Source organism: Pholis gunnellus, assembly GCF_910591455.1.
Source record: "Pholis gunnellus genome assembly, chromosome: 14".
NCBI lineage: Eukaryota > Metazoa > Chordata > Actinopteri > Perciformes > Pholidae > Pholis > Pholis gunnellus.
The window spans coordinates 19,270,632-19,295,349 of NC_136541.1; the positions used below are offsets into that span (position 1 = coordinate 19,270,632).

The 24,718-nt window shown below is 45.6% G+C and overlaps 1 protein-coding gene across 3 annotated transcripts in view; it reads right to left on the reverse strand.

Moving 5' to 3' along the window:
* Nucleotides 1-24,718, reverse strand: part of rnf220a (ring finger protein 220a) — a gene marked incomplete at its 5' end in the record, with an annotated part of 145,692 nt that overhangs the window by 13,249 nt on the left and 107,725 nt on the right. For 2 of the 3 annotated variants that reach the window (XM_079173574.1, XM_079173572.1), the window contains 8 exons: nucleotides 2,459-2,576; nucleotides 2,728-2,783; nucleotides 2,899-3,091; nucleotides 9,059-9,188; nucleotides 10,424-10,548; nucleotides 12,669-12,711; nucleotides 15,735-15,830; nucleotides 19,500-19,548. In XM_079173574.1, coding sequence (XP_079029700.1) covers nucleotides 2,459-2,576; nucleotides 2,728-2,783; nucleotides 2,899-3,091; nucleotides 9,059-9,188; nucleotides 10,424-10,548; nucleotides 12,669-12,711; nucleotides 15,735-15,830; nucleotides 19,500-19,548 — 810 coding nt within the window. The remainder of the gene's footprint in view (nucleotides 1-2,458; nucleotides 2,577-2,727; nucleotides 2,784-2,898; nucleotides 3,092-9,058; nucleotides 9,189-10,423; nucleotides 10,549-12,668; nucleotides 12,712-15,734; nucleotides 15,831-19,499; nucleotides 19,549-24,718) is intronic. The other variant, XM_079173573.1, reaches the window with a different exon arrangement.

The window sequence follows — 24,718 nt, forward strand, 5'->3', positions numbered from 1 at the left end:
GTGAAACATGTATAATACTTATATAAAGCTACAAACATGCATATTGCCACAAAAGTTGGTTATGTTTTTAAATTATTTTTTACATTTTAGAGCTTTGAGCGTGAAGTGAGGTTTCCAATAAGAGGAAAAACTATGCACAGAGCACTCCATCATTTATAACTTAAAGGGACAGTACGGATCAGTACCAAGATCACTTCATCATTTTGTCCTATTCAATTCATCCTGCAGTCCAAGAGGACGTTTGTGCCAAATTTGAAGAATTCCCTCCAGGCGTTCCTGAGGCACCACGTTAAACGGATCAAGGACGGAGGTACAAACGGACACAACCCACAAAACTACATGTCTCCGGCCACGGCTGTACTCAGCGTGGAGGCCGTTTAAGTGTGCGCTATATTTAGAACATTTACACGGCTTTATCTTGCCATCAGACAGCCCTTTACAACGAGGAGCTAAAATCATTATTTGCAGCTATCCTCACTTCAAAGCTTCCCAACTCCATTGCCAAAAACAGCAATTATTTGGGAAGTTGCTGGTCTACCGCTGCCTCCATCGGTTAGCTTGTTTCTTTCATTGGGTGATTTTGGTGAATCCAAACTAACCCTTTTAAAAGATCAAAGTCACACAATCACACAAACAAATGAACCAATTGAGGCAGCGGTAGACCAGCGACTCCCCTCTCCTGCTCGCTAAAATGACCGTTTGTGTCAGTGAAGTCTGGTGGCTTAGAGCATAGATATGGGCCCTCGTGTCCCCGTCTGAGAGGGCTGTCGTGTTCGCTCCCGTTTCTCCAAACTGGGAGCGTGCAGACAGCTGTAAGTGCCCCGTACAACCCCGCTACAACAAATCCCAACTATCCCTTTAACAATCTGCCTGGGGGAATGACTGAAGAAGGAAAGGTTACGAAAATGAAATGAGAGTGATGATTTTTAGGGGGTATTCTTAACGGCACTTCAGGTGGACAAAGGAAATCACTTTAAGAAATAGGGCGTGGGATGGAAGGCAACTGACAAGACTGACCCCAGCTCAGTGTGTGTGTGTGTGTGTATGTGTGTGAGAGAGAGTGCAATCGCATGGGAGGGGTCAAAGAACAGGAGAATATGCCAGACATGCAGAAGCAACCAATCAACCAAATCCCCCTTTCTCTTTGCTCGCTTGCCCACCGACATTACTCTCTCGCAATGAGCTGACCTCTATTACCCATGCAGGGGACAGGGTGTGTGTGTGTGTGTGTGTGTGTGTGTGTGTGTGTGAGATTGTTTACTTGTGGCAGAATATGGATGAGGAGATGGAAATGAATGGATTACAGAGCGCTGGCCTTTCACACACACACAAGGTGTTCTAATGAATAGGGCTGTGTGTGTGTGCTTGTGAGCTCCAGCTGCAGCCACATGTGCACAAGTCAACATGGCATCCTTTCAAGAACTTAAGATTGATGGAGTATTTCTGCTAGGGCTGCTTCCTAAATGGATGATTTCAAAGGGACAACAAACTGTCACAAGCCCAGTCATGTCTCAAAATAACTTAATAGCAAAACTAAACAATAACGCAGATGTATAGAATGAAGCGCTCTGTTTGCAGCTTGAAAGCCCTCTGCTCCAGTCTGCTGAACCTCTATCAGATAGAGGTTCTGGTATCTAACCAGACGCTAGTCAGCAGCCAATCAGGAGGGACGCTCTGTGCACAAGGTTGGTATTACTGAAGTCATGATCTGGAGGCACGCTATTTATTTCTCAGTAAAAACTGAGTCTACTTGGAAAATCTTAATTCAGGAGGAGTCTTTCTGCTCTACTGGAAAACAAATAGTCTTTAATTGAATTCCTAGAGTTGATTGAAGTGCAGAGAAAGTATGCAATCTCATATTTCTAGTTGGCTGTGTTATTAGGACGGCCATCTTTTATTTGTAATTGTTCAAAAGCACAAAATAAAAAAATCTAAAACGATCTCCCCAAATTCAGTATTCATAGTTTATAACAACAGAGAAAACATTTTTTTCTCCATGTGTGTGTGTGTATTAATTGTATTATTTGGAGTGGAGATATAATCAAACAATAGCAAAAAAAACACAACATCTGAAATACTGCCTGTACGAGCGCCACGTGTGTGTGATGCTTGGAAACCCTGTGTACGTGTACCAGCGTGACACAAACATTTGCATGTGTGTTCAAACTCGTCTGCTTGTGTCTACGTCCCCATTAATGACTCTGAGGCAGCTCTGTGCTCTGAAGGAACACAGCTGCAGAAGAAAAACAAAATCAATAGCTGAAGAGACCTCCCCCCCCCTTCCTACATGGCAAAAACATTATCCACACAAAATGCATCATTTATGGCCCTCTGGAATCACCACGAGAGTGTAATCCGTCTGATACAGCGATGGGAAACGTGCCGTTTTCTGTCTCACCTTTTACTACTACATCATAATGTGTGTGTGTGTGTGTGCCCATATATAAGCATAACCTACTTTTCGATCTCGCTGTTTTTACAGGTGCGTGGGGCGCAGGAGGAGGACGAGGACGAGGACGATGAAGGGGTAATGGGGTCCGTCTTGCTGCTTTCGCCGTTGCTCGTTGAAGGCATCTCTGTAAACACACAAACAGGGAGGGGAGGGGGGGGCGTGGTCAATGCTGGACAGTGACATCATTCTTGGTGACTTTTCTATTCATGTGCGTGACTAGGTATACTTTATATGAAGAACAAAAATCCTATAGATGCATTTTGGGAGAATCTTACCGTCGCTGGCCCATTTGGAGAACTCGGGTGTTATTCTGTTGGAGGGCATCCCACCGCTGCAACACAGAGACACAAACGTTGGTATGAGCGCATTTCGTTTCGCTTACAGCGCTTCAGTTAAAAATCACTATTCTGCTAGTTGTGACGGTGCAGCTGGTCGAGGCCTCCTACTTGAGCACGGCTCCCCGTAGCGCCTCCCTCTCCCGGGCCTCGCCCTGGTCCTCCCCGGCTCCGGAGCACGGGATGATGTCGGCCTCCGTGTACTGGGCCTTGCCGTACTCCAGGGTGTCGTCTCCGTCCACGTCCAGGTCGGCGTCGCTCTCTGCCGCGCTCTCCTTGATGCTACACGTGGCGAAACCTGTTCCTGTGGAAATAAGGACGAGGAGAATTTTCAGCATGTTTTTTTTTCTTTTTCTTCTTCCACTTTAGTAGGACAGTAGGGATAAGAGGGGTTTGGGTGTTACGTGTAGAGCGCCGCATCGCATTCTCAAATATTTTAAAATCGTGCTCTTGTGATCTGGGCCCGCTTTGGAATTGGTTTCACGAATAAATCGCACAGCAACCACTGGCTTCATCACTCATCATTTCATTCAGGTGAGCCAACGCGACGTGAAAAGAACAGAAACATCACAGCTTGCAGGTCACAGATTCCGGTACAACTGAGCAATTCTGCCTTTTGTTTTGCTTTACTGCAAATGTCATAAATGTCATAGTAAAAAACGGTATCGAGGGTCTAATGTTTCACATCCAGCAAAATAAGTAAAAAGATAAGCTAGTGTAAAAAATATAAAAGAAAAAATGCAAAAGACGGGAAATAAGAAGAAGACCTCTTAAGACCTCTATTAACCGATTTTGAGACAAACTTGGGAGATCTTGAATTTAGTTCTGTTAAAACTTTTTCCAGACCAATTACGGATCTCCGGATGGAGGCAGAAAAATATTTGGTCAGAGAGACGGCGTTTAGACGCGGGGGTGAACTGATGAAGAATGACACCACAGCCGTCAATCTCTGAGAGAAAGAGAGGGAGAGTGTGTGTGTGAGTGTGTGAGTGGCACTTCTATAAACCCAGTGATGAACGCTCAGACAAACCCTTACCGCTGCCTGACTGCTCCCTTCAGCTCCACTTAGCCACCGAGCCGGCTGTGTGTGTGAGTGAGTGTGTGTGTGTCCGTCACTTAGAGGGCGTCTCTTCAGTGTTTGTTTGAGACTGTCTCTCCCTATGTCACTTAGACCCTCCAGCCCCTTGAAGGTGTGTGTGTGTGTGTGTGTGTGCACGCATGAGTCTGTCTACCTGTCACTTACAGCGTGTCTGTCTAGGTAGGCAAGGTGTGTGTGTGTGTGTGTGTGTATGTTACTTACTATCTGATCACTTGGAGGTGTGTGTGTTTCACTTGAGATGTGACTGTGAATGTGTCTGTGTGTGTCTACCAGTGACAGGCCTGACAGCCATCTTATTTACACCTATCCCAATTTCTACAAGCTCTCAGCTGGACTAGTGCGCATGTGACAAGTGTGTGTGTGTGTGTGTGTGTGACCAGATACAAGCTCTGCAGAGTTGACAGCCATCTAATTTAACCCCCTGTCCCAGTATGTGTGTGTTGAGTCTCGATACTTGACTTCCTATAACAGTCGGTCCCGGTGCACTGCAGTGTCTCGCTGCACTGTCAGAGCAGCCGCTAGGGTTCGTCTCCGAGGACCTTCTGGGAGTTTAAACATCTCATCCTCCTTAACTGTGTAATTCATTTCACTCTCACTGTAGAAAAGAATAAAAACGAGGAGGGATGAGAGGGAATGTGAACGCCGCCAAATGCTAAGCTGTTTTTACAACAGGCCCATGGTTTTCAGTGATCACATAAAAAAGGACCGTTTAACTTTTATTCGGTCCCAGCGGCAGAGGGGAACATATGGGGAACAATGGCGACGCAGTGTAAATCTAGCAACCCGCCGGCTTCTATTCCTATGACAAAAGCTTGAGCCGTCCGCTACCCAGAATGCCCCTGGGTCGGACAGAAATGTCTCTGGAACTACAGCAGTAGACGCGCGTCTGTGTGAACCGCAACGACAAGCAATTATCCGAGCAAAACTCAGAGGAGCGCCTCGTCACTTAAAGGACAATAGCGCCGGTCCACCTTAAAAAGGTCAGCCCACCTTAAGTGAGCTAGAGCTGGAGTTGTTGCTAACTTTGGTGCTAATCACCATCACTCTGATCAGCAGGTGGCTGTCAAGCAAGACGCAGCAACTTTGGTTCTTAAGAAGTTGGAGGATTTCTTTTTTTTCACTGACACATAAACACATTTAAATATCTTAAAAGAAAAATATTAAAAAACATATATTTTTGGAATCAGCACAAAAACTCAGGTCTTATATTTCTGCTAGCATTTAAAAAAAGAAACCTTGAATCCTCCCATCATAAGACACGGGTTATGACGAAGACGTGAATACATAAAGACTTCTTACAGCATCCTGTAGCTAAAGGTAAGAGCTAGTTGCTCTCCAGCCCGTGAGCATGTCGACCGGACACGGTGGAGGTTCTGCACGTGTTCACGCTGTTCATGTCTGAGGTGTTTTAACTGTGAGCATATGTGTGTGTGTGTGTGTGTGTGTGTGTGTGTGTGTGTGTGTGTGTGTGTGTGTGTGTGTGTGTGTGTGTGTGTGTGTGTCCCAGTGCTTCTATCTGTCCCTCTAAGCAGTCTTGGCAGGCCAATCTAATCTGGCCAGGGAAAGGTCAGCCCCACTCTAACTGCCTTTCACTCACATTATGCACCGACCCCCCCGTCCTTTTTTCCTTCCTTCACCTCTCCTCCTATCCGTTCCTCACCTTTCTTTCCTTCTTTTGTGTCATCGCTCTCTTTCTTACCTTTATTCTTTCACATTACCCCAACATATCCCCTTCCCACTCTTTTATCTCTCTCTCTCTCTCTCCCCCCTGTACTAGTCCTCTATTCTGCCAGACAGGCGTGATCAATAGACACACATGGCGACTCCTACAGGGCCAACCCGGTGTGTCTCATTATCATAACCGTCTCCTCAATAGCATTGACTCTTAGCACGCTAACTAGTTACACGCTTCGCGACAGCAACGCCGGAGACGACCAATCTACATACATGTCAGCGCAGCGACACCACCGGGTACAGATCCGAGGAGGCGGGTCGGGATCGGAGGACTCGTCAGGCTGACTGGTAACCAAATCGACCCACCTCGGCAACATCCTGCGTTGCCGTGGCAATTATCGGGACCCTCTGAGAGGCAGAGAGGTGGGGAGTCAAAGGCCATCGCGCTATCTTTCTGCCATTTACAGGTCAGGGAGGAGATGGAAGGAGGGGGGGGGGGGGGGGGGACAGGCACAAAGATATGAGCCGGCCATCTTTGAAGTCCATTTACAAAGCACAGATTTCTCCTCTTCTCAATCCCTCCCTGGGCCATCTAGACCCGCAATAATCCCCCTCTTCTCCTCCTCTGTCTCTCAGGACGGCCCGGTATCAAACCTCGGGATCTGTCCGCCTCTCCATCCGTCTGTGGCCCGACAGACGGATCGACTATGCTGCTCCATGCTCGGTGTAAACACTTGAGAAACAAATCGGAACATGATGCAGATAAATAGAGCGCGTTACATTTAAATGGAATTCGTTGTTTTGGCCAAATATTCATAGTGGTAGTAACACTGTACTTGCCAGGTCAAGAGCTGAGATTTGGAGGATGGATTAATGGCTTTAGTCATAAATGATACAAGAATGGCAGATATGTTGTGGATGTGAGGATTTGCTGCTTTTTAAAATCATTTATTGGACAAAAATAACAAAAATAAACACTATTTCGCAGTCTATTACTACCTCCGCAGTCTCTGGGAACATTCTATGGACATTTGAAGTATTGTAATTGTACTGTAATTAAACAGTCTTTCACTGGCTTCATTACATTTTGCCAAATTTAGACTATTTCACTCGGGCAAAGTGTTTTTCTGGCTTGTTCTGTGAGAACTTTGACTACTTCTGATAAATGAAAAAAATGATTTTGAACAAAAACATATATAGGTTAAATATCAAAAAGTGAAATGTGACAAAAAACAATCTTTTTGGAATCAGTTCAGAAACTCAGGTCTCATATTGGCGCTAGAGTATAAGAAAAAAAAGAAAAAGCTCAAACCATCCCATCATAAGACATGAGTTTAAGATGAAAACTTGTAATAAAAGCAATTCCCCCGTTAAATACAGACTTTCTAATGTATCCTGCAAAGTTGAAGCTTTGGACTCAGACAGACAGACGGTCCACTAGAGAGATAAAGAAAGCTCTCTGTCTGTGCTGCGGGTCCTTTCAACCCGGCTAAGCCGGTGCGAGACACAGGGAAGTCTTTCCTCACACAGAGTTGAATCATAAACTGATCTTGTTCGATTTTTTCCCCCCTCCCTCTCTCCCCCTCCCTCCCCCTCCCTTGAAAGGACCCCGTTCCCTCTGCCTTTCTTCCTCTCGCTCTCAAAGGGAGGGAAGGATGGTGGCACTTCACAGAGGGATAGGCCCTCTCTTCATCCTGCCAGCTGAGGAGACCCCCCCCCCCCACTGCAACATCTCTATATCCGTCTGGCAGGCCGCTGGCTCTCGAGAGCCTGCAGGATTCAGCGGCGACTGTTAGAACCACTGAGGAGCTTTCAAGACAAAATCCACCTTCTGAGCCTTTTGTCGAGTGTGTGTGTGTGTGTGAGCGTTTCAAGTCGCTCTCCCCAGGCCACCTCGGTTATCTGTGTCACATCACAAGGTGCCCTATTAGAGCGCGGCAGAAGGGTCCTGTGTCTGCTCGTTTTAACGACGTGAAAGAGAAGATGGGCGGAAGGAGGGAGCATCGTGGAGATGGACGGATGGACGCACGGATGGGCGGGAGGTGGCTCCCCAACGAGCCGCTCTTTGGCGCGGTTTAGTTAGGATTTCAACATTGATCTGTCTTGTCTCCGCTCTCTCCGGCTCACAGGGAGGGAGGGAGGTGAGGCTCAGCATGTGTGTGTTTAACAACGGATCGAACAGGGAGAGAAGCGGGGAGGGGGACGGATGAAAGCCGAGGCCGAGACCAGAGGGTTTCAAAGGGATCTTAAGAGATGACGACGGCTCTTTACCTCCACCGGTGCGCCTCTCGGTGGTCGGCCTCCATCTTTCTGTCTCTTAACACACCCGAGCCGACCGAGCTCCACGCAGGGAGGCCGTTGTGTGCACCGTGTGTGTTCAGACATTACGGTAAACAGAAGGTTTTGTTCGGACTTAGAAGGAAACGTTCCTACAAAGACTGAGCCAACCGTGTTATGTTTTTACTGAGTGTGTTCTTTATTTATTTCAAGAAGCAACTTTACCGACTATAGAATATTAGACTAATGATCAAAGAAATCACATAAACTCAAGTGTAGGGACATCAGATTACTGTCATCTATTCTTCCATTACTTCAATGACATTTTACACCCACTGAGTTTGCTCAGATCTCACATAAACTACAAGAAGCAGACATCTGATTAAGAGGTACAAATTAGCAGCTAATGTTTGGATAAAAATCAGCTCAACTAAATTCACATCTAATATTTGGAGGGTGTGAGATGACACATGTACGGCGTTTAATCGTTGCCGTTATATTTGTCTGGACACCCTTTTTTTGAGAAATTTAAATAAGCTAAGCTCAAGGAACAATAGTTAAAACATCACAACAATCCAAGTTGGACAAAATAAAAACAGGACCAAGAAGAGCCGGTGACAGAGAGCGACCACTGTAGGTGAGACGTGTCACAGAGCAGCCATGCTCCCCAGTGACCAGCTCTCCCATCCACTTCTATAATTGCATTTCTGGGCGCACACACTCACAGGCGGTGGTGACCAGCGGGTCAATTGCCCAGCTAAATGTGTTTTCCTTCCCCTAGCTAAGAGGGTTGTGTGTGTGTGTGTGTGTGTGTGTGTGTCTGTGTGTGTGTGTGTGTGTGTGTGTGTGTGTGTGTGTGTGGGGGGGGGGGGCCAAGCTGAGCTGACCCCGGGCGAACCGACGCTGCGGCCGGACCACTGGCATCATTTACGGTCTCCCTGGTCACGTTCAGCGGCGGTCCCACGGAGCTAACAGTGCTCAATGCTGGACGGGAACAGAGGGGATGATGGATGAGCAGAGGAGCGGAGGAGGAGACGGACGAACTGGGCTGACCCTGTCTGCGTACCGCTGACTCTGTCGGCCATCTAACGAGCAGGCGACTGTGCACAACCTGCCTCTGGACGCAAAGCGGATGTGACATAAAGACCCAGCGCCGTGAGATGAGGGGTGTGGGTGTGTGTGTGTGTGTGTGTGTGTGTGTGTGTGTGTGTGGGTTCGTACCTCTGAAGCCTCCCTCCAGCAGAGCCGTCGCTCTGATCCTCTTCTGCCCCGCCCACTCGTACTCCTCAAAGCCCCGCCCATTCTCTCCATCCATGTCCGCAGAGTCGTCGTCACCTAGCGCTCCCTCACGCTGACACACACACATACACACACACACACACACGTTAATCACAGCGAAAACTTCACAAACATGACTTTACTGTTTCAGAATAGTGGTGTGGTGGAAGATAGGCCTGATCTCCACAGCACGCTTTCCCCGTACTGAACCATGACCAGCTGTGATGAGGACCCAGTGTTGTGGGCAAATATCAGAAGGACACAAACATGAAGAGCCTGCATGTCGAGATCACGCGTACAGAGTGTGAGGTGTGCACACTGCACTGAACTACAGGCTTTTCTTCTTCTTCTGTTGTGCATCAAGCTTGTGCTGTTTAACCTTTTTGTTCCTGTACGCGCCATGTTTGTGACATGTTTGCGCCATGTTTGTGCCGATATTTAGAGAGCACATCTGGCTTCTGACAAAAAGTCAGTTATTTGGCCAAAGACCAGAAATACTTTCAATGTATTTTACTTCAAAGTTACAGAAGGAAGTTACTCTAGTTTAGATAAACGGCAAAACAGAGAATCTTCTGACCACTTTGTCGCTGATCACAGAACAGGAAGAACGGCGCTTCAGGCCCTGGTTGCAAGCGGGAGAGGAACATCTGGGTGCAAGGCTGGCTACGAATATGCAATGAAAACACAGCTGGTGTGGCGCGGTACGGCTCTGGAACGCCTCAAGCGTGCTGCTGGAGAAGAGGGGTTAGTGTCTCTACAGCTAGTGTGACGGACAGCAGTGAGTGAGGAGAGATACAGGAGGAGTGGTGGCGGTTAGTGGTGATTCATTGCCTTCGGTCTACTCTAGGATGGAGCGTCTACAGAAAAGAAGAAGGACCTGGTCTGACAACTACGAAACCCAGTGAGGAGGTGACGGGAAGAAACTGGCCCTCGTCTCTGGGAGCTAAAGATGGAACGGTTGTGCTCGAAACACGAGCTGCATGCCGATGAATAAGAGGCGACCCCGTCATATGGGATGAACTGCAGCCTTCTACTTCCAGACAAAGCTCACGGCAGCTTTGCGGTGGCACAATGTATGGACGGTGCGTTTTCTTAATGGTCTCTCAGACAGTTGTTCCCATATGACGTGTCTGCAGTACCGCCGCGTTAAGAGGTGGTCAACATCTAGAGGAGCTACAGTCGCTATAGGCTGGTATCCAATCTAATGTAGTGGAAGTAAAGTAAAGAGGTGACTGGTCAGCGTCTACAGGAAGAGAAGGGTTGACAGGCTGTCCGACCGGGGGTTAAGGAGGCCCAGGGTTGTACTACCTGGATCAGGCATTGTTCCACATGTCTACTCATCTCCTCCTCGCTCCCAGCCAATGGGGCGCTGCACAGCGGACATACCTGGCCCCCATCCTCAGGCTTCCTCCTCTTCATCTTTCCTATACGGGCTGGAGAGGACAGACAGACGGACACATCTTTAGTTTTCAATCGCCATCGTGCTCCAGCATGATTCCTTGGATGGTTATGTACAGTATATATATATATATATATATATATATATATATATATATATATATATATATATATATATATATATATATATATATATATATATATATATATATATATATATATATATATATATCACTGGTTTCAAGGCACAGGAGAGAATCTTAAAATAGACCTGGGAGGAATTTATGTTACACAAATCTTCTTAGAAGTCTCGAATCAAGAGCTGAGCCGGCTAAACTTGGCCCTGAAATGTGTTAAAAGAAACGACGAGCCGGACGTGGCGGTCTCAATCCCCCTCCTACACTCAACATCCACGCCCCCCCCCCCCCCACACACGCACTTAATTAGAAATTTAACAGAGCAGAACAGCCGTCACTGCGCCCCGAGTCTCTGTCGTTTTTTCTTAACTGCGAATGGCGCACGGGGACATTAATTTTTAGCTGGCCGGGAAAGCAAAGGGGGAGGCCAAGAGGCACCGCGGCGAGGGGATGGTGGGAGAGGACACAAGGCAAGACGCCATAACTGAAGGGGGGAGGGGGGCATAAGGAGGGAAACGGCCTCCTCCTCCTCCTCCTCTTAGCCAATTCTCTCCTGACGCTAATCGAGGGGAGCGTTGTTAAATAGAGATGGGAAAGGGCCGCTAATTAGGTTCGGCAGGGATCTCTGCCCCCCCTCCCCATCAGCCGTTCCGCCCCACATGAGAATGATTCCTGGTTCCACATCAGGGCAGAGAGACAGTAATGGAGGGCGAAGTTTAAACTAAGTCTCTCCTCACAGGCTCTGACTGAAAGAGGCGGAGTCGTCCGTGTGGCGCCTCAAGACTAGAAACACTAAACTTCTTGCAATAGAGACAACAACTGATATGGTGATGTATTAATCTGAATTTCTTGGCTTACACTGCTTCAGTGTGCCTTGATAAAAAAAATAAAGAAAAAGGTGACTTTAAAAAAAGAATGGCTCAAGGAACACTGTCAACTAACACGTGTGTTGAATATAATGTTAGAAATCCAGTGTGGAACCAGGCTCATGAAAACGCAGGACATTTATTCATCAGGTAGCAACATGAATGGTGGCTGCATTCTATTCCAAGCGTCCCAATTAAGCCACGACAACGAGCCAGAATGGAATCATTCTACTTTTCAGCGGCACGTCAGTGTGGTAACGTAAAGCACTGGCCCGGTCAGCCGGTGCGTGTTGATCAGAAGAGTCCTCATCTCATTGCTTAGTCCCAGTTTGTTCCTAATTATATTTTATAATATTCAAGTCACAGAGCTAAGAATCCAAAGTAAAAAATAAAAAACAGGGGAAAAAAACTGTTTGAGGCTGTTCAACCATCTGGATGAAAAAATGATTCTGTTATTATCCCTGCACAATAAAAAATAAACAAAAATGATGTCCATACTCTGGAGCTGAATTCAAAGTTTGACTTCTTTTTAATTTGTGCAACAGATGCAGACATTTTTATGAAAGTGCTGTTTAATAACACGATGGATTTTTCACAGATTGTCGGGGGGACTATTTTTTCAGAAACACGGATGCTTAAGCTCCACATTGGGGCTATTCAGAGCTAAACCACAACACTAAACCCTGTGTAGGGGCCACAGGGTGACTGTCACATGACATCAGGGATGAGGGAGGATGGATGAACGTCACCTGACACCCGAGCTCATATACAGTAGAATATGTTGCATTAAATCAACGTCACGTGATCATTTAGTCACATTTCATGGCAGCTACTTTGTCCCCTGTGCCTTGACACCAGTGATATTATATCTTCATTTGTGGTGAAGATTTATTTCATTTTCAACATTAATTTTAAATTGAACTTATAGAACTGTACTGGTCAGCTTAATTATCACCATATATCGATTTGAATGTATTTTCCAATCTATCCTACCACAGCCAATCGGTTTTTCTGACATTCAAGTAAATCTGTATTTAAAAATAACTAATTTCCAAGAGCAAAAACCATCCTGAGTACAGTAATAAACTTTTAATAACGACATATAATGTGTATTAATAAGCACTCGGGAGATGAACCGCTGCGTATACATACCATTCAATCTCGTTTGCCTGTTTGATCGAACTCGTAAAAATGTCTGCAAGCAGAAGGGAAGAGGGGGAAAAGAGAGGGAGAAAATACACATTAGATAATAAACAAACAACACAACACGTTCACGAGCACAAGAATAACTTTTCGGAATGGGATTGCTGTGGATGCTGAGAGCGGGGCATTGTAAACAAACCTACTTCTCTATTGTTTTCCTCATCCTCCATGACTGTCGGGGGTCACTCATGGCTCATTCTACACTCGCCATAAACTCAATGCTGAAAACTACCCGACTGCGTTTCCAGACACTGTACATCACTGCGAACCAGAGCTTGTGTCTATTTTTTAACGCGGATGGGAAAGGATTGAAAGTGGCGCTCGTATCGGCAGATACTGCTCGTGTCCGACGCCATGTTGGCTTGTTTTGATCACGTGACGCGCTAGAGACGGAAGTGGGGAAACGTCACTTGTCATTGCGGATGTCAACCGCTAGGGGGAAGCAACGGGTTTCATTAAACGGTCTGCATGTGATTAATGGGGTTTGGAGCTTTACACACAGGACCATACAAGATGCACAGCTATGCTCCACTAACTGCTGATGTTAATATAATACGAAGAATAAAACCACGTCAGAGATGTTACGAAGCTTGACGATTTGGCGTTAGTGAACATTCTTTCACTCTTAAGGGGAGACACTACTGGTGAATGGGGTAAATAGATATCACCAAGAAACTTCGCCAGTCGATTACTTACATTAAATATTACAGGTTTTCTGAAAATGTATGTTTGAATATGCAAATGATACATTATCTTATTAAACATGTGCTTATGGTATACATTTACAGGACATAAATGTGAACATTCAACAAAGCCATGTTAAAAATTCTTGTTTCATTTTCTTAACATTTTAGAGTCAAAAGAATTTTACAGAGGGATTTTTGAATATCTCTTTTAATCCCAGATCAACCACAAGACAATCAGAAAATACAGTCTACAGCCGTAATAAAATCTGTTTTAGCCATGTTTTTAGGGATGAAACGTTCTATAAATCAGGCCATGAAAGATACATGAACAAACCCCTCGGTAAAGATCTTGAGAATATAGATAGGAATCTATGGAAAGTTTGGATTTTGTAAGTGCTACTGAAGTAAAGATTCTCAGAGTAAGAGAAAAACTAATTTTGTGAAAACAACCTTTAAATCTATGCATTGTAAAATTGCATTTTATTTCAAGACACTACAAGTTAATAGGGGAACAATAATTACTAAGCCAGTTATTTTGTTGTATCAAAAGCTTTCTGAAATGCAAATACAGCATTATTTAATGCTAACTTTTGGTGGATTTAGGAGAGATCTACAGACGCAAATACTCAAAGTGTACTGGAATAAAATATAAATGTGCATTTTAGATGATTTTTCTCCACCAGTCAGAAAGACGACATGTTATGGAGGCAAAATAATTCCAAATCTAGAAATTGACCAGTGCATGAAAAACAATGTTTTTTGCCCGGGGGCGTGTAAGTTATGTTCAGCATTTTCTGTGTATTCAGCAATATCAAATCTGTCTAGTGCTGGAAAAAGTACTCAATTATTTAATAAAAGCAGCAAAACAACACTGGAAAGAATACTCCATCACAAGGAAAAGCCCTGCATTCAATATCCTACATGGGGTAAAAACTAGATATTATCATCAAAATGTACTTAAACTATCAAATGTATGAGTACTCATTATTATAATACAGTTGGAATGTCACTGTAATGTTTAATCTTGAATAAAGCATTGTTTTCACTCTATCCGGTGTTTTTTATGCAACATCTGCAAAGTAAGCTATGTAGTGAAAGGTAGTAGGGTAGAAGTATAAAGTAGTGTGTAAAAGTACCTTAAAAATTGTCCTCTAATACAGCACTTGATTAAATGTAGTCAGTTACTTTCCACCACTGGCAACAATTAAATTCTACATTTATCTAATGAACGAGGAACATTTGGGGTCTTGGGTAGTTCAGGAGGCCCGGGGTGAATCCCCTGTATCGGTTAGAATAATGCTCTCATCATTAAAAGTACCGCGCTGAGAAATAAATTCAGTGAGGTCAGATCTCCACGTCCGTCTCTTGCAGAATGTGCACCTCAGGTCTACTGGGATTCAAACCCCGAGGCCGCTGCGTCTTTAGCTATGTGCTGACTAAAGCATCCCCAGTCGCAGTTATGGATGCCCTCTCGTTGACACGGCAACAGTGAGTGGGCGGCGGCCCCTCTCACTGTCGGCGCCCGTCGTCCATCAGCGAGAGCCGACGAGCAGTCAGGCCTTCTCCTTCTGTTCTAGCCCTCCGTCCGTCTCCTCACTCCTTCCCTCTCTCCCCTCACCCTCCCTTCCGCCACTTGAGTTATCGGCCCACTTTCCTGGCGTGGCCACGACTACCGTATCATTATGATACACTCACCGAACGGCCGCGGATAGGTAACCTTTTTAGAGGAGGAAGGGAGGAGGTGGAGAGGAAAGGAGGGCGGACTGACAGGCATGGAGGAGGTGGCGGAGTCTGCCATCGGGTGGTAAAAAGAGTCCCCATTGACTATATCATTTGTATAATATAAGGTGATTTCAGCAGTTTCACTTAATGAGAAAATCTGCTTTATAGCTATGAGGCCTTTATGAGCTGTGTCATCCTGAACGTATGGATGTAACGTCTGTGTGGACTTAATAGTTCCTATTTTATGGTGTAAGGGGGGGAAACCCACTTAACCCGGAGATACATCATGGCCAAAAGAATTACCCGAACAAACTTTGATGAATTTAAGAGATAAAAGCAGTCAGGGGGGGGGGAAGGGGGGGGAGTTTTCGAGACATCTGAGATTTAAGGAGATTGGCTGGTCAACGGAACTGCTGAGACGGCATTCAAAAAACCAAAATCTACAATAATCCTCTGCTGCTACACTGTTATGCATTTGTCAGCATTAGGGAATTTCACATATCTTTAGAAAATAATCTGGGACAAACAGGACAGAATGGTGTCAATCTAGACTGACCCTTCTGTGTGTGTGTGTGTGTGTGTGTGTGTGTGTGTCAGAGAGTGTGACCTGGTATCTGTCGGAGTGGTGGGCGTCTTCGGAGGACATCGGCGAGACCACGGGAGACTCTCCCTCACGCTTGATGTGCACCGACAACAGCATTGACTAGAGAGAGAGAGAGAGAGAGATAAATAAAATGTCTTCTATATGCAGATGATCTTGTTATATTATCAGCAGAACCTGTCCGTGCTTGACAGTTGCAGCATGGGAACAATCAATAAACATGAACAGGGCAAGAGTAACGCTGTTTCAAAAAAATAAATTCAGATGTAAGGAAAACAGATAGCATTTCACAGTTGGAGAGATAACACACGTCGCCACCCACACCTTAGCTCGACTCTAAGATCACACGAATGATTTAACACGGCCATTAAGGTCCGTGCAAACTCAATGCAACAACTCGGAAATCATACATTGTTCTGAAGAAAGTGTTCATTTAAATGTAAGTTCTGACCGGGGTGTCAGTTGAGATTTAAGTGAAGACCAAGCACTGAAAGGAGTTGAAATGTCAGTTGAGGTGCTGGCGCTGTGCAAAACCATAAAAGAAATTAGCACCACTTCAAGTGTATTATAGGTGAAAGGCGATGTAAGCAGAAGTGTCAGCTGAAGAGCAGCAGTTGGAATGTCATTGGAAGAGTAAGAGATTGAAAGCAGCTGAAAGGAAGTGCTAAAGTCAAAGCAAAAAAGTATAACTACCGAAAAATGTTTGACCTTGTTGTTTGTATCAAATGAATACATATAAAAATGACAATAATTCATTTCTCGTCTGACATGTAAAGTTTATTTCTGTATTACGACAGATTTTACACAGCGAAGAAAAAAAACACCGGGACTGGGGAATCTTTACCCTTGGGAGAATTTCAATAGCGTTCTTGCCACAGATGCTGGGAGCCCCACGTCATTGATGATGACTGTAACCTGCCTGACTTTGTCTATAAACTCCCTTCCACTGATTAGAGTTAATGTTTATGGGACGATAAGAGGAGTTAGGGAAGAACGAGTGATTGAAAAGAAAGGGGCGAAGAGGAGGAGGAAGGGTAAACATCTGAAAAGGAGGAGCCATAAGTGTCTGACATTACGCGACAGCGCCCGTCCATAAATCGGTCTCACAATGCTTTGCGCACACACACACAAACACACTCTATTTCTCTCTCACAGACACACACACACGCACGCACACACGCACGCACACACACACACACACACGGATAAAGCAATATCCTCTTCTAACCCACTCAGTGACAAAGACAATCCAGGGAATTCCTCAAGTGAACAAAGTAGATAATGATGGTGAAGACAGAGAACAAGGAGCAATATCACTTTTATTTCTTTTATTTTTTTTACAAGGCTTAGTCAGAGCTCTTGCTGTGTGTGTGTGTGTGTGTGTGTGTGTGTGTGCTTGTATTCCCATGTTTGACTGTGCTGCTGCTTTATTTTATTTTTTTTACAAGGCAGCTATGAAATATTTGTATTTACAGTCGTCTCCTATTAATCAAGCGGAAAGGGGCAGAGCAGAGGCTTAAGTGCTCGACAGCAGTAATCTAATAATAATATGTGAGAAATGACCAACCTCCAGTGCTGCCACAGTAAATTGAACATTATGCATGATGCGTTTATGCCTCTGTGTGAGTGTGTGTGTGTGTGTTTCTTTTTTTTTTTCTTTCGTCTCTTTTACGCAGGTTTAAAAAGGTCAGGAATATCATTTACCTGGGGAGGGGGGGGCGTGCGTTCTGGGAATATGCTCAAGTTTTATCATTAGAATATGACATTTAACGGGTATTCAACGAAGAGATTATAAATGGAGATCTTCCATTGAAATGTTTTGGTCTTTTTAAACCAACCAATTAAATCAACATGCAAAAAGATCAGCTGCGTTTAAAGCTCCATTCAAGGTGAGTAAACTGGACTAATACCTCACGGCGCAGACATTTGAAGTTCACATTTGACGGTAAAGACTGTAATAAAATGTGTTTTTTGTGAATTTGCGTATTAAAATTTCGAACATGTTTATTAACACATAAAGAGGGGCAATGTGTCCAAATCTGTCCGAGTATCCAACATGTGCGTGGCCGAACAGACGTCACGTGTTTTCAGTCGAACCCAATTCCCTTTAGCTCAGCAAGGAGTTCACAGAGTATTCCGAACACCCCGTAAGGAGGGGCGTCGGGGTTAATCTCCTGTCCAACAGGGGTGGGCGGTGCATACCGCGGTGGAGACAGCGACAACAGGCCCATGGTGCTTCAGACTGGCCCCCTCTCCATTCTCCACGGCCTGCCGCTGAATACTAAACAACAGCGGTGAGATGCGCAGTCACGGCCGGAGAGGGGAAGGCCAATGCGGCGCTCACCCCTGCTCCGCCTGCCATTCTCGAGTACGCGCCCACCCACAGCGCTGTGAGTGCCGCTCCCTAAGCCGGGGGTCAGCACCCAAAGGTGTGCGGGAATGAAAGTGGATACCCTGAATTGCTTTAGAGCTCTTATGTTGCATTCATGTGCACGTCGGATATACCTATTCTGCAGTGGGGCATCTGACTTCCACCTGATTGCTTTAGGGGTGCTTTCAGGAAACACATCTTACCAGTAATGAAGAGCAGAGTAGAACTATATATACTATTTAAGTGACCCTCCGCTAGGTCCCGCCCGTCAAACGCAGGCTGGCCAATCATAGCGGAGCATTAGCTGGCTACGAGCAGAGTCCGACAAAATATCCGGCTTTGCTTCGTAGACTTTCACGCAATCGTTTCAGATCGTCTTCATTTTCAGGCTGGTTTTGAGGATTCTGAGCCAGTCATGGTTAAACGTTGTGTGATGGTGATACTCGTTACAGAGGTTGGAAGGAGATATATACGTTTGTAAAACGTCGTGTTTCTTCGTAAAAACTCATGGAGCTAACGTCAGTAGAGAACGTTAGCACATCACTGAGTAGCATTAGCGCGTCTATGCCGCGCTAGTTACTGAAGGTATACTGAATGTATGCACATGCTGCTTCAGGGAGTGCAGTTAGTGACCGCGTGGGCTCCGTGGTGATGTAGATACACGGTGCGTGGATAGTAGCAGGGGGCGGGGCTTAGCAAAGGGTCAATTGCATGTTTTCAGCCATGTTGGATTACGTTGCTTGATTGAAATTTAGGAGCACTAAGGGTAGGTGGAGGAACTGTCTCTGGCACAGCTGTCAGGATGTTTGAGCAAATATGCCCTCAAAAAGTTATTTTTATTAAATTTACCAACTGCAGCTTTAAATGTACTATCTAGACATTATATGAAGGACATAGAAAGGTCTTCTTTTCTTCGTCAGGCAGCTGGTGATGTGTTCAGATGAGTCAGTGGATGCAGACGCTATAAGGGAATGCCCACTTGATGGAATCATGAATCTGTCTTCCCACTATCTGTCTTGTCGGCCTCTCTAATTGGAACAATCACAGTACAGTGCCTCTTGGCTCCGCTGCCTGTTGGACCACGGGAGACTGGTACTTCTGTGTGTAAAGATATGAGACAGAGGCCCCACAGTACAGCTGATTTCCCCTTAGTGCAGCAGAGAGGAACAGAGGCGTCGGAGTAACAGCTCTGATACACGGACAGTAAAGAACCTACCATTGAAAAAGAGTCACAATGTTGTCAAATCTAACATTGCACACATCTTATTTCGTATTCAAACTTTGAAAATCTTCCTTTGTCTTCTTGCATGTGATGCTTACTTGATGTCGGCCTGAAGGAAAAGGTCATTTTCCAAACACAGACACGCTATTACACGAGAAGAAATCGAGGTTGGGCTCACCTTCGGGGTTCCTGGAGTGGCTGCTCCATCCTTGGGTGAAAGGTTCTTACTGCAATACATAAAGAAGACAAATGTACAATTCAGTGGGTTTGTTATGTTATGTAAGGCATTGTTGAAGCTGTTCTTGCAATATTTCATAATTTCTTTTGGAAGGCGTATTCGGCAGCCCCAGAAATAGTTGGAAATCACGCGGTATCAGGGTCTTTTACTAATTATACTAGATTTGATTTTCCCTCTCATCCATCCGTCCATCTCCCGCCACTCCATTTCTTATGGTAATTGAAAACATTGCTGCAGATGTCAGGATCACCAAGAACACCAGCTGGGTATTCCTCCGCCGAGGAAATCATTCTCCACATTTGTCACGTCACACGTATCCTTGGTTGCGGCGGCAAAAGCAGGAAAGAACTGATTCTGCGGTGATTTGATTTGTCGGTGCGGTCGGCCTGCGGTCGCTTCGACATGAAATAGAGAATATGTTCCAGCAGTTGCCAGTAGAGGGACACATAGGTGCGTGTGTTCGTGTGACATTTTAGATTACAGACGAAGAATGATAGGAAGTCAAAAATGTATCAACTGGCCACTATTCTTCCAATAAAACCGACACATTCAATTCACAAGTTGCTTTATTTACGACCTCTTTTTCTGACACGTTAATCTGATTCTTTTCATTTTCTCCCCCTCTTCATTCTCAATTGATCTGTTGTTCCTTCCTTTTTGTTGCCTTCTCCCCCTTGTCTTTCTCCATTATCTCTCTCTCTCTCTCTGAAGATTAAGCATTCAATACTTTATTGCCATATCAAAATGATTGATTGGAATTTGTCTTAGTCTCTGTCTTTCTCCCCGTCCTTCTCTCCCTCCCTCAGCCTCTCTCTCTCTCTCTCTCTCTCTCCCCCGAACGCAGAGATACTTCTCTCCGAGCTACCCGAAGCGTCGCGGTGGCCTCGGCGGGTTGACAAAGCGAGACAGGGTTGTCATGTTTGCTTTGAGACCCTGTTAGCACTCCAGACCCTCTCGGACACGGAATTGAGCGTGACCTCTAATCTGACAGCATGCCTTGGTAGACAAGGGATTTCCTTTTTCAATGGCTGGATGGGTGGATGATAAGAATAAGAAGCCTTATTTATATGTCACTTATCGGGGAGAAGATTTTACAAAGTGGCGCACAGGAGCAAGGCCAGGAAAATATGAGACAGGGAGGAACGTAATGCATAGCTGCTCAGAGACAGGGAGGAATGGATGATGAGACAGAGGGATGGACGCTCTGGGAAAGTGTATTTTCCCTTTGACACATTTGGTGATGTGGAGTGTCATTCATGTTCTTACACAATATCACTTGGTCTTTCAGCTTCTTGGGCGCAAAGTCCATGGATTTAAAAGAGGAACTCCACTGATTTCACAAAGAAAGGTCAGTGGAGTTCTACTAAACAGCTGTACTCAGGTGCCCATATGAACTTGAAATCTGTGGAGTACGATTTTTAAGCCTCGAGTTTGGCATTATGTCCGTCACCAGCTTTTGCAACCAGAAGTGACACGAGAGGGTGGAGCTAAGACATTTTTAAGGCGACGGAAATGTGACACTTGTATGAACAAAAAACACACTGTGAAAGGGTTTAAGTTAGAAAACTAAAACATGGACAGCATCCAGATGCCGTGGTAGCGACCTGTAAACCAGAAGTTAGCCCCGCCCCTAAAGCACACTTTATGGTCTGTTTGACACAAAATGGACCATCATTTCCTAAATGAACATCACGCTGTCTTGAAGAAGACTTCAAACTAGAGTTGAGACCGTAAACGTGTTTACTGATGTAATAAATCAAGTGAGAAGGAGAGTCATTTTCTCATAGACTTCTATACAAGCAGACTTATTTTTGCAACCAGAGGATTCGCCCCCTGCTGGCCATTAGAAAGAATGCAAGTTTAAGGCACCTCTGCATTGGCTTTACTTTTGATTGGTTGCCGCCTGGTTTACAAGTTAACTGGTATCAGTTAGCTAATAGCCCCAACTCACATGTGATTGGATACATTTTCACGCTTTTAAATTCAAGATGAGTCATCACAAGTATTTCAATGTCATAACTTATATATATATATATATATATATATTCATATATTTGGCATATACCAAAAGGTAAATGTACTATTAATAGAGACACAGGATTTGAACTTTAGGAAAGCAAATGTTTGGTTTATCATTTCTCTGCAACAAATTAATGAGAATATTATCAGTTAATAGTTGTCATTTTACTTGTCATTAGTATCTGAGGTGAGTAGCTAGCGCTTGTGAGAGCGTGCATGTGTAGTAGTGTACATACAGGAGTCTGTGTATGTGAATGTATTAAATGTCTTTGGTGAACATGTCTGTAAAAACGTGTCATTACTGCTTTTGTGCTGTGTGTGTGTGTGTACCCGTGGATCTGTGTTTGCGTCTGTATATTGTCTTGCCACTATGTGTGTGTGTGTGTGTGTGTGTGTAAGCTGAACAGCGGGCCTCACCTCCACCAACAAAGAGAATAAACACGGGTGACACAGTCAAGCTGCTGTGTAATGCAGGGGAACCTGCCAACACCCCACACCTGTCTTCCCCCCTTTCCTATCTCTGTCTCTGTCGTCTCTCTCTCTCTCTCTCTCTCCTTCTCCCTCCATCTCTCTTTTATTCATTACCTGGAACCTCTGCAGAGGCATCAACAATAACAGCCACCTCCACCTGCTTGTTGACAGTGTCAAACAGCGACAAGAGCAGGAGGGAGGGGGGGAGCGAAAGGGAAGAGAGAGCGGGAGAGAGGACAGCAGTTGCACGCCTGCCATGATGGGAGAAAATTGCCACGGTGACAGAGGGGGTGATAGAGAGATGAAAGGGAGTGAGAAAGAGGGTGGGAGGGGAGGTAGAAGGAGATGAAATGTGAGGCGAGAGAGGGAGAGCGGGCGACGTAAAGAGAGAGATCGAGCCAGGGAAAGATGAAGGGAGACAGGAAAACGAGAGAGAGAAAGGGAGGGATTGACGGGAGAGTTGGTGTGTCGCCCGCCTCTTCTCGCAGCTTCAACATGTCTGTTTGCCCGGTTCTATGAATTTTTGATGGGTGTGTGTGTGTGTGTGGGGGGGGGGTTATGGGGCTGGAAATTCCAGATGCCTGCCATGTCAAAGCATGGAGGGGAAAGAGTGTGGAAATGAGCGGCACAGCAAAGCGAAACAAACACACAGAAGACAGACGGGAGGAAAAAAGGAAGGGAGACGAGACGGGAGACAAAGCAATTTAAGAGGTTGTTGCGGTAATGAGGCCCGCGTGTGAACAGGGGGGAGGACAGGTGAGGGCATGTGGGTGCTTACAAACCAGGATTACGACACATTGTTCCACCGCGTCACGCAGTGCCCTCTCTGAACTTGCTACAACCCGAAGGAGGGGCAGGAACGCGTGAGATCCCGAACAAGAATACAGCTAGCTATATGGGGTGCCTATGTTTTCATTAGTGCATAATCACCTGAAACTACGAACCGTTGTGTTTTCGTCAGCTTAGAATGAGCCTTTTATATCTACGTATGGGGCAGGACGTGAGCCGCAGAGTGCAAAACCGCGGCACCGGCAGCCGCCGCCTGACTTCCGGCGTTACCACAGTTTTGCTCTCTGCGGCTGACGTTACCACTGTAGTGAAAAGGGAGGAGCGAGCGGAGGGATGTTCAGTCGGTTGCAATCTGCAACCACACCACTAGATGTCACCGAATCCAACACACTGTCCCTTTAAATGTAGCCAACGTGTCCTGCTATGTGCTAAGAACCCTTCTTTCCAAGTTTTAAGGTGCAGAGACGGGCTGTTGTAGGCTTTGTATTAACAAAACCCTGTTTGGTTTTGACTTGTATGCACCTCCGACCGATCACTGTAGGAAGCAAACACAAGACTCAATCTTGACATCTTAACGTCCAGCTTTGGAAAATAATAAAAGAATGTCCGGATGCAGAGTTGCAGAGCTCCTATGAGGTGATTTTATATTAATATGCACTACTATGCATTACTGAGGAATGAGTATAAAATTCATTTGAGATTTTTTTCCACAAAAAAATGTAATGAGGGATCTTTCCCGTTAATTACTGCTCATCGTCTAGTGTTGTGATCCGAAGCAGTTATACTACGTCAAAAGCTGATAAATGAGGCAGCCAGTCAGCCACCTGAAACTGAGCAAACAATCCCTTTTAGATAATTACAACCCCAAAGAAAAATACATTTAAAGAACAATGAAGGAAAAGTAAAGCTAAAGGAAGTTCTGAGACTACTGGACTTAACCTGGACCAGTGGGCTAAATTCTGTTTCGTAAAAATACGCCCAATGTCACCAAACCTGGGTTAAATCTGCATCCTACACAGGTAGAGACAGACTGAGTTTGACTGACAGCGAGCAGGGGGCTCTGCCCCTCCCACCTAAGGGAGAGAGAGAGAGAGAAAGAGAGAGAGAGAGATGAATAAGTCCTTTTTCAGTGGGAGTTGGGTGGAATGGATGAAAAGAGGAATGGAGGGATGGTGCTTGCCTCGAGATGCTGATTGCTTTTTGCCTTTTTGTGTTGTCTGCCGGAAGAGGTTGGGGGGGGGGGGGCTCGTGGAGGCAAATTGATTATGGAGGAGGAAGAGGAGGAGGAGGAAGAGGAGCAGGGGTACGTACAGGAGGGGTGATGGGGTATGTAGATTACTTTGCCCCCACGAGCCACCTGACGTTTACAGGGCATGATAGATCACCATTTGCTCAACTGTGTGTGTGTGTGTGTGTGTGTGTGATTTCCGTGTCCGTGCACGAGGAGCCGTGGCCCATGAACAGGCGACGGAGCTCACAGTCACCAGAGAGGACAGGGTGGCAGTCGTAATCAAACGCACAGCGAGGGCGGAGGAGAGGAATACAGCAAAACAAATAGAAACAGCACAGAAGAGCAGATGTTGGCAGAGGAGAGGCCAACCGGCGGATGTATATGGGACGCGCGAGTGTTCTCACACACGCGCGCACGCGCCGTTCGTTTCCATACCCACGGCTCTTTCATTCAGCGAGCGCCGGCCGTCATTAAAGGCAGATTTACTACAAATTGGACCAAATTCCCACTGTCACTTTCAATGATGGCTGCTACCATGCAGAGAGCCGGGGAGAGGGAGAGCAAGCGTGCGCGTGTGAGCGATATACAATGTGGTTTTGCGATATAACACACACACACACACACACACACACACACACACACACACACA